This window comes from Tricharina praecox, assembly GCF_024521635.1.
Source record: "Tricharina praecox strain CBS 144465 chromosome Unknown BZA05scaffold_81, whole genome shotgun sequence".
Taxonomy (NCBI): domain Eukaryota; kingdom Fungi; phylum Ascomycota; class Pezizomycetes; order Pezizales; family Pyronemataceae; genus Tricharina; species Tricharina praecox.
This window is the reverse complement of record NW_026250483.1, coordinates 1-12,131: the sequence shown is the minus strand read 5'-3', so window position 1 is coordinate 12,131 and position 12,131 is coordinate 1. Positions and strand designations below refer to the sequence as shown.

At 55.4% G+C, this 12,131-nt stretch overlaps 4 protein-coding genes across 4 annotated transcripts; 2 read left to right on the top strand and 2 right to left on the bottom strand.

Annotated features, from left to right (window-relative positions):
• Positions 1 to 871: 871 nt before the first annotated feature.
• BZA05DRAFT_414102 (uncharacterized protein) lies at positions 872 to 2,140 on the bottom strand. Its single transcript, XM_051485239.1, has one exon. It carries the CDS (start codon positions 2,039 to 2,041, stop codon positions 1,367 to 1,369), a length of 675 nt encoding a protein of 224 aa, XP_051334448.1. The 5' UTR covers positions 2,042 to 2,140; the 3' UTR covers positions 872 to 1,366.
• Positions 2,141 to 3,596: 1,456 nt separating this feature from the next.
• On the bottom strand, positions 3,597 to 5,660 carry BZA05DRAFT_360800 (uncharacterized protein). The gene is made up of 3 exons (XM_051481505.1): positions 5,431 to 5,660; positions 5,088 to 5,327; positions 3,597 to 4,808 (listed from the first exon to the last, which is right to left on the bottom strand). Exons 1-3 carry the CDS (start codon positions 5,497 to 5,499, stop codon positions 3,846 to 3,848), a joined length of 1,272 nt encoding a protein of 423 aa, XP_051334447.1. The 5' UTR covers positions 5,500 to 5,660; the 3' UTR covers positions 3,597 to 3,845.
• Positions 5,661 to 7,189: 1,529 nt separating this feature from the next.
• BZA05DRAFT_449880 (uncharacterized protein) lies at positions 7,190 to 8,200 on the top strand (the record flags this gene model as incomplete). The annotated part of the gene is made up of 1 exon (XM_051487401.1): positions 7,190 to 8,200. One exon carries the CDS (start codon positions 7,190 to 7,192, stop codon positions 8,198 to 8,200), a length of 1,011 nt encoding a protein of 336 aa, XP_051334446.1.
• A 2,666-nt stretch (positions 8,201 to 10,866) lies between these two features.
• Positions 10,867 to 12,059, top strand: BZA05DRAFT_423113 (uncharacterized protein; the record flags this gene model as incomplete). Its single annotated transcript, XM_051485859.1, has 5 exons — positions 10,867 to 11,004; positions 11,083 to 11,133; positions 11,211 to 11,344; positions 11,444 to 11,766; positions 11,837 to 12,059. Coding segments are annotated over 5 exons (869 nt in total), but the record flags the coding sequence as incomplete, so codon positions are not given.
• Between the last annotated feature and the right edge of the window lie 72 nt (positions 12,060 to 12,131).

Here is a 12,131-nt window from a genome sequence, read left to right as displayed (position 1 = left end):
TGGCCGTCCAGTCGGGAATCTGCGGCCTGATTATGGCGACTCTGGCTTTCGAGAAGGACTGTGTCCTCCTATGCGATGCCGCATCGATGTCCATCTGTCGCTATGCGACCTGTTAGCCATGGGTCATGGCTCCTCCTATCCTACGCGGTGCCAGAGTGAGCACGAGCTTCAGCATCATCTTCTTGGTGGTGTTGTTGACCATTACCGTGGTTCTTTCGCAGCTCCTATCGGCCTTTCTTTTTAACCTCGATCAAGATTACATCCGGGGACCCCGATCGACCAGATCATATTCGCGGGCGGGCAAGATACCGATAGTGGTGGCGAACGAACACTTCCGAAATCGTCCGAAAATCTTTCCACGCTTCGCCGAGCGGACGGGTCGCTTGATATCCATCACCGAAACCTCCACGGGAAGGCAGTTGCGCGACACCGGGGCAACCCTGAGGGCGTATCCTGATGTCCGGAACGCGTTGGATAGGTCTTCACTCCTGTATTACCGCGGCCTTGGGGGACTGATGGAGGCACACGTCCTCTGCGTTTCGCCGGAGGTCGATAATATGACTTACATCACGCCGGGCCGGGTGATTGAAAGACTCAGTTCCGACTTCCTATACAGGTAAATGGGCCAATTGGAAGCCGAAGGCTCGTTCAGGTGGGATCCTGCACGGCCATCCTCAGATTTGGTCTTTGATTTCAACTGCACGCTTAGCGACATGCTCAGGACCGTTCTCTGTCCACTGAAACCCCCAGCAGCGGACGACTGTCCGGGTTTTCCGACGCAACGTCTGCTGGCACCCACGAACGCGTGGTTCCTTTACATGTGGGAGTACGCGACTACGTGGGAAAGCGGAGGAAACTATCTACGCCCCAGCGACGAACAGCTTATGTGCCGACTCTACAATAAGGATGGCTATCGTTTCTCCGGGACGCAGTGGACGACGATTACCGACACGACAATGTTTGCGGAGACATTCATAGCACGCAGCAACAGGATGTCACTATGCGTCGCAGCGTCTGGGAATTCCATGGCAATTATCGAATCCGAAGCTGACTGGAGAGCCGACGAGCCAGTATAAGTGAGCAGACAGAGTGCGGGATCCATGAAGACAGTTTTGTCGCAGCTCGTGGACGGCCCGGACTTGGCCCACCGAGCGGTCATGAACCTCACGGACTACCGTATAGATGGTTAAGAAGCGTTCTCCAATGCCATCATGTACATCCGCGGTGGACTCCAAGGCGTTTCCGGCCGCAACGAATCTACCATCACCTACGACGCTTGGTTGAAGACGGAACTGATGGACAACTAATACATTACGATTCTCAGAGATGACATGTTGGGGCCCATATCTTCGCTCGCCTTCGGAATCTAATCCATCTTCACAGTGCTGACCTCGCGGATATTAAAGCGATCATTACGGGCAGGTTGCAGTGAAACGTACTCGCTAAAAACAAGGGTCTGGCCGCCATGGAACTCTCCACCCACGAACTCGAAGTGGTTGGAGTCCTGGTAGATCCGCTGGGTGTCCGAGTTTCCGATACCTAACATGTTCGTCTGGCGGCCCTGGAAGACTTGTGCTTGCGTGTTTGGATTCGTGTTCGATGGATACTTTGGTTGTGGGTAACTAGGTTCCCCTTCGTTTCGCATCTCTGCGTGCCCCGGCTTATTTGCGTGCTTCGGCGTATCTGGGTCCCCCGGCTCATTTGGTTGCTTCGGCGTCACCGTTGCCGTGAGCTGTACCGGTCGCCGTGCAGAGTCCGATCCGGTGGCAAGGTCCCGGAAAGTGCCCCTAGGTCTGTTTCCTGCTGCCGATGACTCCGTTGATGGCGTGAACTTTTGCGTCAATGGTGCTCTGGTCGATGGTGATGTGGGTGTTTCGTTCACCCCGACGACGGAGGCCAAGAGCAAATTCGCCCCCGACGCGTCCGTCACGGACGCACTGGTAGCCGGGGTATGTGAGTCTGCCTCCTTCTCCTTGGATGATTTTGGTCGCAAAAAAGCACGGAATCGATCTCGTTTCCTAAGCTTCGCGTTAGGCATCATATAGAAATGATCCAGAAGGTATGGTATTCGGTTGCGCTGGTAAAACTGAGATATTGAAACGCGGTTCACGTGGATGGCTCGGGAGACTGTCTCGGTGCGGATACGCAGTCAAGTGAGGAGTCGAAATGCGGGGTCGGTATTCCTGCGCACGTTTTTGCGGCTCATTCGGCTGGTTGCGTTGGCACGTAGATCCACGCTACATACATAGGAGCCATGAGCGCACGTATGGCGGCTGTGATGAACTCTGCTTCGAAAACGTCGATTGGCTCCTGAATGTCTCACTTCAGCCGCTGCATCTATGTACCTACGTGCGTGAAATTTTGCTTGTGGTCCGTGGAGAATCGGCTCCAGGTTCGTTACTACCGAAGGATTGAGAGATCCAAAAACGTGATGAATTGGGATGTGAGGTCTAGGACGATGAGATCAGGAGAAGAAGAAGAATGCAAGACGAACAGGACGAACAGTTCAACGTTTACCGACCGCATCACGTCTAATCCGGATCACATTCCCATGACACACAGGTCCCTTCCAGATTCCCGCCGGTCTCTCCTGCGAACACAAGGTTCCAGCAGGGTCTCTCCGGCCAAATACAAGGTCTCAATAGGGTCTCTTTCTTACCTCCGCGTCCCCTTACTTCTCAGTAGTTACTAACTGTAAGAGGGTATTAATGTATTGCACCGTGATGTACACGGTAATCGTAATCGTGAGAAGTGGGGCGAAGTGAATGTACGCCAGTGAACGACACGCAAGAATGATGAGGAGGATGGAAAGGTTGAGGTTCTACTCTACTATCGACGGCTCAGAGCGCAATCTCATGGCGGCATTACTGCACCTGGAATAATCTAATCCAATCCGGCTATCCTTTTCGAAATCTCACCTTCGTCAATCTTATCTTATTACGCTTCATCTTAGTGCATTTGATCTCATCTTATCCATTCAACCTGATCTTATCTAATCGCTTCTTACCGTAAGTATCACATGATTCATATCTGTCACAGCGGCGGACAGATGTGCTACTCAGACACTTGCCCGTAGCATTTTCCATAACGTCAAGAAGTCTGGCGTGGGGGGGAGTCACGAGTCCAGATCTAAAGATTGAGCGTGCATGGACGGAGGTTCTATTTTCCAATGTAATGCTCTCCATATAAGGCTCAGAATTGTGCAAGAACTCGAAAACGTCCCGGTCACCCAGATATGCGTAACTAGACCATCTTCCACATAGGAAACGCGGCGAAGGAATGTATCCAACGAGACTGCACCGAGGGAACGAGTCAGTCATCCATCCGAGCGTCAGGACCCGGGAGCGGCTCTTCCTTCTTCATTTTTCGTTCGTTGGGGCAGTGGCCTCTCTTCATGCAGTTGGTCCCTACCACCCGTAGAACCAGGCTGTGATCAACTATGGTTTCCGGCGAGAACTCCGGCTGTGTCGGGTCGACCATACGATATCTCTCGGATACAGCATCGGTACGCAGATTTGGTGGGATGAATAACAAAACTTATGTTTCCCAGACTACGCACCTACGCTATAGCGTGTCAGATGAGGTGAGACGGCAAATGGAAAAATGTGAAGTCTATGGACTATATTGCTGCCTCCACTACGGATACACGATCGCGTCTGTCAAAGCTCCTGTTGCCGGCTCGAGCTATGTATTCAGTCCAACGGGTCTCTCCGGGTTCATCACGGCCTCTAATCAAAGCGCACGCGGAGGGTGTACTGGTAGGGCAGTCACGTGACGTCACCGGATCGCATACCCTCCACCCTCGGAGCACAGAACACACTACCGAGCAGCGCACACCCGCACCCCTACGACCCAACCTCCGTAAAGCCGCCCCTCCCCTCCATGATCTGTTTCCTTGGCCAATCAATCCAATGCCGCCACTCCAGCCCCAATATCGCCTCGCACCTCTCGAGCTCAAACCGTGCACTTCCAGTAGCCCACCAGAACCCCTCGACCAGCGTAAACAGCACGCAGTAATGCACAAAGATGACGAGGGCGCGAGGACGGCGCTCGAGCAGCAGCTGAACGAACCGATCCGTCGCCGCGATCGGCCACCTAAATATCGCGCTGACGATCGAGTCCCACTTGCTGATCGTGGCGAAGGACTTGCGCAGCTCCGCGATGGCGGAGAAGTACGCGGTGGAGACGTCGGTGGCGGCGAGCTCGTCCGCGCCGGGGAGGGACAGGTCCGTGCACAGCCGGTAGAGACTCTGCAGCGAGCGCTCAGTCTCGGCGTCAAGCTTATCGGGGGTGAGCGCGTGCCCGGGATGCGCGAGGAGCGGCGAGAGCGGGCCGTGATGAACCCACGACTGCGCCTGCTCAAGAATGCTGTGCACGCCGCGCAGCAGCGGGACCCAGCCGATGGGGGTCAGGGTGTTTGCGGCGGCGTCGGCCGGGCCGATCTCGGCGATCCGCGAGGTGAGGAAGGAGTAGATCGCGACGAGGCCCGAGGTCGCGACGACGGCGTCGCAGTTGTCGCGCGAGATGTGTGCGAGACATGGTGCGATCCCGCGGACCGCGCGCTCGTGGTGCTGTGAGGCGGCTGTGAGGTAGCGGTTGCGCGCGGAGGCGCAGGTGGTGGTCGAGTGCAGGTGCATCGCCGATACCGCGAGGACTGCGTGCATCAGGAATGCGTGCTGCGTTGCGAGCGTTGGGATGTTGAGGCGCCAGAGTTGCTGCACGTCGTCGCGGTTGCTGACAGTGCTCCACGTCGCGATCGACCAGTGGTGCATCAGCGAGAGGTCGAGGACGTTGAGGTTGGGCTGGTGCTCAAGCGGGATTCCTGGGTTGAAGGAAGACAGCACGACTTGGTTCAAGGACGGCGAAAAAGGCCGTGGCGAGGGAGATGGAGATGGTGGTAGTGCGTGATCGGCAGGCGCTTTACTGGTGATATCGTGCGTACTCCCGATTCCGATACTGCTACTGGGTCCGATGGTGGAGGGAGTGGTGGTTGACAGTGAGTGTGTTCGTAATGCTTCGGTCGGGATATGGCCGGGATCGTGCACTCCCGGCGATGGTGCAGTCGGTGGAGGTAGGTTCGCGGAAACGATCGGGGCCAGCGTCGTCGGCAGGCTCGCCGACGACTGAGGCACAGTCGGTACTGGCGGTGGCAATGGTGTCGCCGGCGAAGGGGCCGATGACGACGGAATCACTTGTCCGGTGGTAGCAACCTGCGATGGCGAATGCAGCTCCTGGGAGACGGCGCGTAGCTGTTCGGTCGACAGCGAGAAGTCGCAGGCGATCGCATGTTTGACGCAGTTACCGCAGGAAGGATGGGTCTCGTCGCACTTGGGAGAATGGAGGTCAGCAAGGTAACCGATGGTATATTTCAGCACCCATTTTGTTTCGCGTTCGCGCCACGCCAGGAGGGTATCAATAGTAAGTGCATACCTTTATCCTGCGCCTCTTGCACCTCTGACAGCCAGTGCGCGACTTCTTGTGGGATCTCCGGGGGGCCATTTTCGTTCTTCGTCGTACACACACACCGGCGTATTCGTTGCTTCTCTTGTCGCAAAAGTCAAGAAAAAAGACGGGAGGAGATGGTGATTCGCGAGAGGATACCGATATTATTTCCGGGGGAGCTGAGGTGGATTGAATGTGGAGTGACAGATGTATCTACGCGTACGAACACGAATACTCAGCGCGCGACGCCCTCCCCTTTAACTAGTGTCCTTCGTATCGGATACGGCACCATCCGAAGATCCCTGAAGACCAGCCTGCATGATGATTTCTTCACCTTCGTGACGCAGCATGGAGTGTTCTGTGGAATCCGCTAATTGTACCGAAGTCACCAGCCACAAAACCACACCCAAATCTAAAGCCAACTACAAAACTCAACAAAGACCCGCTCTCACTACGACAACGGGATATAAATATCGAATACCGTCAAGGTAAGTAAGAAATTGGAGTGGCCGACAGGTTTGTTGTCAATCCGGATGATTGGTCCAGCGTGTGGCTGCTGTGGCTGCTGTGGCTGCTGTGGCTCATGTGGCTCATTTTGCTCATGTGGCTCATTTTGCTCATGTGGCTACTGTGGCTGACCTGCTTGTGGCGCACCAAGAAAGATGTCCGCAGAATTACGGATTGGCGAGAGCGAAGAGACTCCTCGTCACGGCAGCCACAGGACGCAACTAAAAGTTGAGCACGTGATCACCACCATCCCGCACACCTCACAACAACCGCCACTCCCGTGCAAATGTTGAAATCCCAAACTCCCAGACCCCGAAGTGAATCCACAACCAGCAATGCAGTTGACGGTTGGCGTACCTACTACCTACTGGGTCAGGAATCGAATTCATTTTCTTTATTTTTCGTCCGTCAACCACAATGCTACTTATCGCGATGTTGACCACGGTGGCGGTGCGGTCTCCACTATACACTCGAGAGTAAGCATGCCATACAGCTGCGCAACAGTGCACTGTTCAGCCGCAGTCGCTGGGTTGAGCCCACCGTGCGGTGTGTCGATCGGCGCACAAAGGAAAGTATTTCACACCTTCTAATCGTGTGGGTAAGAACGCTCATTTATTTTAGCTGTGTATTCTATTTGCGCCTTGTCAGTCTTGGGTCCAGAGTGGGAGGAGAGTATCCAACCACGTGACGTAAAAGTCGAGTGATATGTTACTTTACCTCTGGGCGTCACTCTATTAACGTCTGGATATGAAGAGCGGAATAGATACATTTATAAACGTCACGTTTGACTGTCTGCTTGATACTAGTGGTGACCTGAATGATAGGAATGAAACCACTACTTCCTCAAGTATACGAAACCCTTCCCACTCGCTTTCGCGTCCGCCCGCTTACTTCGGCTTAGTAATGGTGGCCGCCCGCCTTATCCAGTATCACTCGGCGGAATCGGGGAACAAGCCCTACCCAAAGCGATTCACTGAACGTTTGACGACTCGAGCCGCGCTGACGCCCACTTCACCTCCGGCGATCGACCTCACCTCTCCCAACTCCACACACCCACCCCCCACATGGCCAGAACCCCATCCCCACCATCTTCTCCGCCGCTCGGATTCTGGGACGCGCACATCGTGCCGCCCAGAAGGCACGCACTGGGAGGTTCATTCTCGCATTTTGGAACCGGTGTGTTTGTTTGCTGCTTATGTGGGCGTAACCGTCGCTGAACGGGTGCATAGTGAGCTCGAGGATGCCGCCGCCGCCGCCGCCGCCGCCGTCTCCGCCGCAACAGCGTGTACCAGCAAGACTTTCCGCCCGCTACGATCTCCAAAGAGCTGGACGGCCTAATACGGGGGAGGGGTCTGCGCCGCCGCCGCCGCAATATCCTTTACCAGCAAGACTTGCCCACCGCTACAACCCGAGAGCCCGACCGCCTGCGCCGCGATACACTCTACCAGAAAGACTTGCCCACCGCCATGAGCGCCCGAGAGCTGGATGGCCTGATGCGGGACGTCTTGATGCGGAAGAGGAAGAGGAGTATACGCTGCCGCCGCCGCTGCCGCCGCCACCGCCGAGAAGTACGTTCGGCTTCACCGCCACCCAACAGAACCAAAAGCAGGAGCGCCGGCAGAAGCCACATAAGCCAGTGAAGCCACCTCCCTCGCCGGAACCGGTGCCAAAGCTAGCTACCCCGGTGCGCGAGCAAGAGCCGAGTTCTCCGCCAAGTTCGCAGCCTTCGACATCACTAGCTTCGCCACCTCACGCTGCACAGAGTTGCAAACAGCAAGACACACCTGCGAGTGGAAAGCCACGCCGGTCGATTGCGGTACGGGGCTCCGCTCGGCACCGGGGCAAGAATGTAATGACTCAAGGTCATACGGCGGATCCCGAACTACGACCGCAGGCCTCGCAGCTTAACCCCACTCCTGCTCCTACCGCAGATCGGCGGAGAACTCCAAGCCCGCTGCTCGTAGTCATCGAGCGTCGTATCTTGAGCCGTCAACGTGGCGCTACTGCGTCTAATTCCGACGCACATCCGGCCCCGCAGTCCTCGGCGCGGAAGGCTCTCGTCCAGGCGTTCTATTCCAAGGGGTCGAAGGAATCCACTCCTTCAAGGCTCTCTGAAGGCGAAAGGCTTAGACCACCTCCAGCGGCAGGGAACAAGCGTGCTGCCACTGAGCAGTCGACGGGTGATGAGAAGGAGGACGATTGCGAGGAAACGGCAGGTCCGATGCGTAGGTCGAAGAGAGCGCACCGCTAGCGCGATTCGGAGTGGTAATGTTGAGGGCTGTGAGCACATCGGTTCTGACTCGTTGGTACGTACTGTCAAGTTGATTCCTGAAAAGTTGAGGTTATCGAATGCCCCGCGTACCTAGGCAGTGCTTCGCGTGGAGTGTATAGATAAGTACGGTGATGAACGGTCATATGTTTTCCAAGGTGATGTTGAATAATGAGGCAGTTAAAAGAAGGCAATGAATTCGGTACAAAAACAATACCGTGAGCAGCGAGAGGAGAGGCGAGGAGGAGATAGGTGAAAAGAACAGGTGAAGCGAGCATGGTGGCCTACCTCCCGCGGATAGCTGCGGCCTCTGTCTTGACTCGTTCGATCCGCCCTGGTTTAGTACGTAAGCCAACGAGAAAATCATCATGTTTGCGCCTTGGTTAATGAATTAACCTGCCATCGGGATCACGCTAAACCTTACAGCAACCACATTTCTTCTCGCGAGCCTCACAGTGCTGCACCAAGTCACTCTAGACTCTAGAGGCCGTAACATTGCGTTTCCATGCCCGGTAAACCGCCAAACATATGCAGAGAGTAGGTGCCGCCACACACAGTTACTATCAGCTCTTGGATGACCGGAGAATGTACGCGGCGAATCGTAGTACTGTCTAACCGGAGAATGCACGGGGCGGGCCGAAGCACTATATGGGCATCGGAGCCCTTCTGGACTGGATATGAAAGACTCTCTCGCTTTCTATGATACTGTAGTGTACGCACCGGATTGGGAGTCGATCTCTGAATCGCCGTTGAGAGATCTCGGGACATGTGATGTCACTCGTGTGGAGTGATGACGTGTGCCGTCCCGACCCAATTCTGCGGGGCAGAATATCCGATCCATATGAGGACCCCTAGTATGTGCTAGCAGCAACAGCTCGGACTCGCAACTGTTTTTAGTAACGATTAATACCGACTGAATGCATGTATCCAGTGTATCTCCCAGCCATCCGACATTCGCCTGCCGCCGGCCGGCTACTGCTCCCCCCATCTCCAGGCTTACAACCACCGAGCCCTTTGCTTTTTCTGTGTGATTATGAACCGGAGACTTCAACTCATCGAAGGGATTCGGTCGACACGCGCACCGAAACGGATGGCTTACCGTACCTACCTAAGGGGAGGAGCGGTGTTCACCGGAAGGCACAGCACGAGGTCGATGGGCTCACAGATTGTACTATACAGAGGAAGACGATCACAAAAGATGACGTTGATAATACTACTCCGATATATATTAGAAGCACATTTATCTTTCGGTTTCTCATTACGCGGGAGTCGCGGCGGTAGGATGAATTCGATCCATACAAAGTGGAGCATACCTGTTTGTTTTTTGATAACGCGCGTGTAGAATAGAAAGCGAAGCATCTACCCCACGCACATCGACCGCCACTATTCACCCCGAAGGTGACCTGAATCGCCGTTGAGTCGTTATTGAGGCTTGTCGCTGCTGTTGAGGCATGTGATGTCACTCGTTCATCCAGTGATGACGTGTGAAGCGCCGCCCACGAACAACTGGGCAGCGGGTAGTTATGACAGCCTGGATTTCGTGCATATCCTCCAGTACGGAGAAGTAGCAACATGTCTACGGGAAGGTTTACTTCTTACTACTGCCCACGCTATTTCGCTACGTTCAACGGGTGCTAGTAGAGGAAGGTGTTAGGCCCGCCAGATTTAGGTATATCTCGCCGCGTACTATGTATGCTAAAGGGAGCTGTAAGCAGGGCTCCCGGCAAGGTAGCAAAGGCTACTGGCCTTGTAGGAGACGTTGTAGGAGACGCTTTGGTGCACAACCATGATATGATCGCTGATCGGCGAAAGCTACTACGAACTTACATCACCCGCTCCCACCCCGTGGATACGGTCACCCCACTTCGCGACTGTCCTCCATATTAGGGCTCGGATACCTGCTGAGCCGGTGACTAGCAGCGGAATACAGTTGTGTCCGGTGGTGCCGCTGCGTCGGATGATTTGATCGGTGGGGTTAGAGTAGCTTCTTTGGCGGTGTCAATGTAGTGTACCTCTAGCGTCTACCGATATTAGATGTAATGCGTTGATCGTAGTTGGTGGGATTCGGGAGCGGATATTTGTGGGGAAGGCTCGGGATGACCCCGTAGGACCGTAGCTTGCATATCTCGGTATTAGGCTCCGTTGGGAGCTGGTGCCCAACAAACATACCGTATGCATTGGCCCCCAACGGCGCGGATACATATCATTCGCGGATTATAAGTAGATACGATGGCCGCACGGGGCAGCCGCACGGGGCAGCCCCAGGAGACGATCGCATGCATCACTGCTCTAGCGCACGGTTGTGATCCGCTCGCTGGGCGCGTCAGGAATCGACTGTGCACCGACCGCCGCAGATCAACCCAGTACCCCGTTTCGACCTTGATCACTCGGCAACCATGACAAACCCGCTGCCCATACTCCTGCACGTCGCACACTAGAAGGCTCGCTCCCGAAGAACACCAGCCCCCGCATTATCCCCGGACCTCGAGTCGTTAGGCCGGCATAAACGACACGGCTGTTGTCAGCTGGCCCAAGCGAGGTGAGTATTAAGGCGGGCGAACATCGCTTTGCCAGCCCACAGGCGTTGCTCTCGTCTGTGCGAATGGGAATACTTGCACTCCGGCCTCCAGTTCACCGTCACGACTGCGATGTTTCTACCCCAACACAACATTCGGATTCGCCAAGCAGAGCAGGAGCCTCAGCTGCCGCAGGATGACATTGTGACTGAAGCGCGTGTGGTGGTGGCGGTAGTGACATCGATGACCGTGGTGGTCTGTTCAGCGAGGGTACGATCCAGCAGGTCGGGAGTGGGGGGAAGGGCGCCGTCAGTTTATCGTATTGACTGCCTGACGACCGCGTTACAGCTGTTCGTACGCCATTTCGTGGTGAATAAATTCGGTCTTGACGACGTGATGGTGATGGTTGCAATGGCAAATATTCCCGACACCGGCATCACGTACTAAAGTCCTCAGCGCTGACTCTCGCTCTGTAGATTCTGACCTGTGGCTTCGCCACTCTCACCATAAGCATCACCTTTTACGGCGGCGGCGAACACCTTTGGAACGTTCCCGCCGAGAACCTTACTACGATCCTTAAAGTCACCCTCGTCCTCTCGCGTCTCGATAAGTATATCTTCACGCCACTGTGCTGACATGCCCCGTGGTAGCAGATCCACTACGCAGGATTCTCCTCCTATCTCTATATTGCGCTCTCGATCAAGACCAGCTTGCTCATATTCCTGATGCGCACTTTCCCCGACACGTATATCCAGCTGACGTGCAAGGGACTGATGGTATTCCTCGCGCTGTTCGCCGTCATCTCCGAGATCCCGGTGATATTCTACTGTCAGCCCGTGCGCGCGTTTTGGGATACGGCCCAGGAGGGCGCGAAGTGCTGGAGCAGAGACGTCCTGTTTGGGGTGCTCCTCTCTCAGGGAGTGATAATGTTCGTGACCGACGTCATAATTCTGCTGCTGCCGATCCGCCCGCTGTGGAGGTTGAGACTGCCACTACGCGAGCGCATACCGCTGGTGGGACTGTTCGCGCTCGGTACTTACCTACCCCATCCTGAGTCCTCATAGCTCTAGAGCTGCCGACTGACACCCCCGATTGCTACTAGGCGGCTTTGCGTGCGCCGCTTCTATCGTCCGCTTCGGAACGCTGACTTACACTATCGACGAGGTTGACTTCACGCACTCGCTCGTCTACTGCGCGATCTGGATGAACCTCGAATTCGGGTTTGGGCTGATGGCAGGGTCTCTACCGTCGCTGAGGGTTTTGCCGGGGATAAGAGTGTTTCTCGGGTATCTCTGGCGAAATCCGGGGAGCAATGGCGAGACCGGGTCGGTGGTGGAGGTTCCGTCTGGGGGGAGGACGGAAAGAAGGAAGCATAAAGGGTTTGCTACGCTCGAGTT

Coding starts and splice junctions, on each gene's coding strand:
- BZA05DRAFT_414102 (XM_051485239.1), bottom strand. CDS start 2,041: ATGATGCCTAACGCGAAGCTTAGGAAACGAGATCGATTCCGTGCTTTT.
- BZA05DRAFT_360800 (XM_051481505.1), bottom strand. CDS start 5,499: ATGGCCCCCCGGAGATCCCACAAGAAGTCGCGCACTGGCTGTCAGAGG. Junction 5,328..5,430: donor GCAAGAGGCGCAGGATAAAG/GTATGCACTTAC, acceptor CATTCTCCCAAG/TGCGACGAGACCCATCCTTC. Junction 4,809..5,087: donor CGACGACGCTGGCCCCGATC/GTTTCCGCGAAC, acceptor ATCCCGCTTGAG/CACCAGCCCAACCTCAACGT.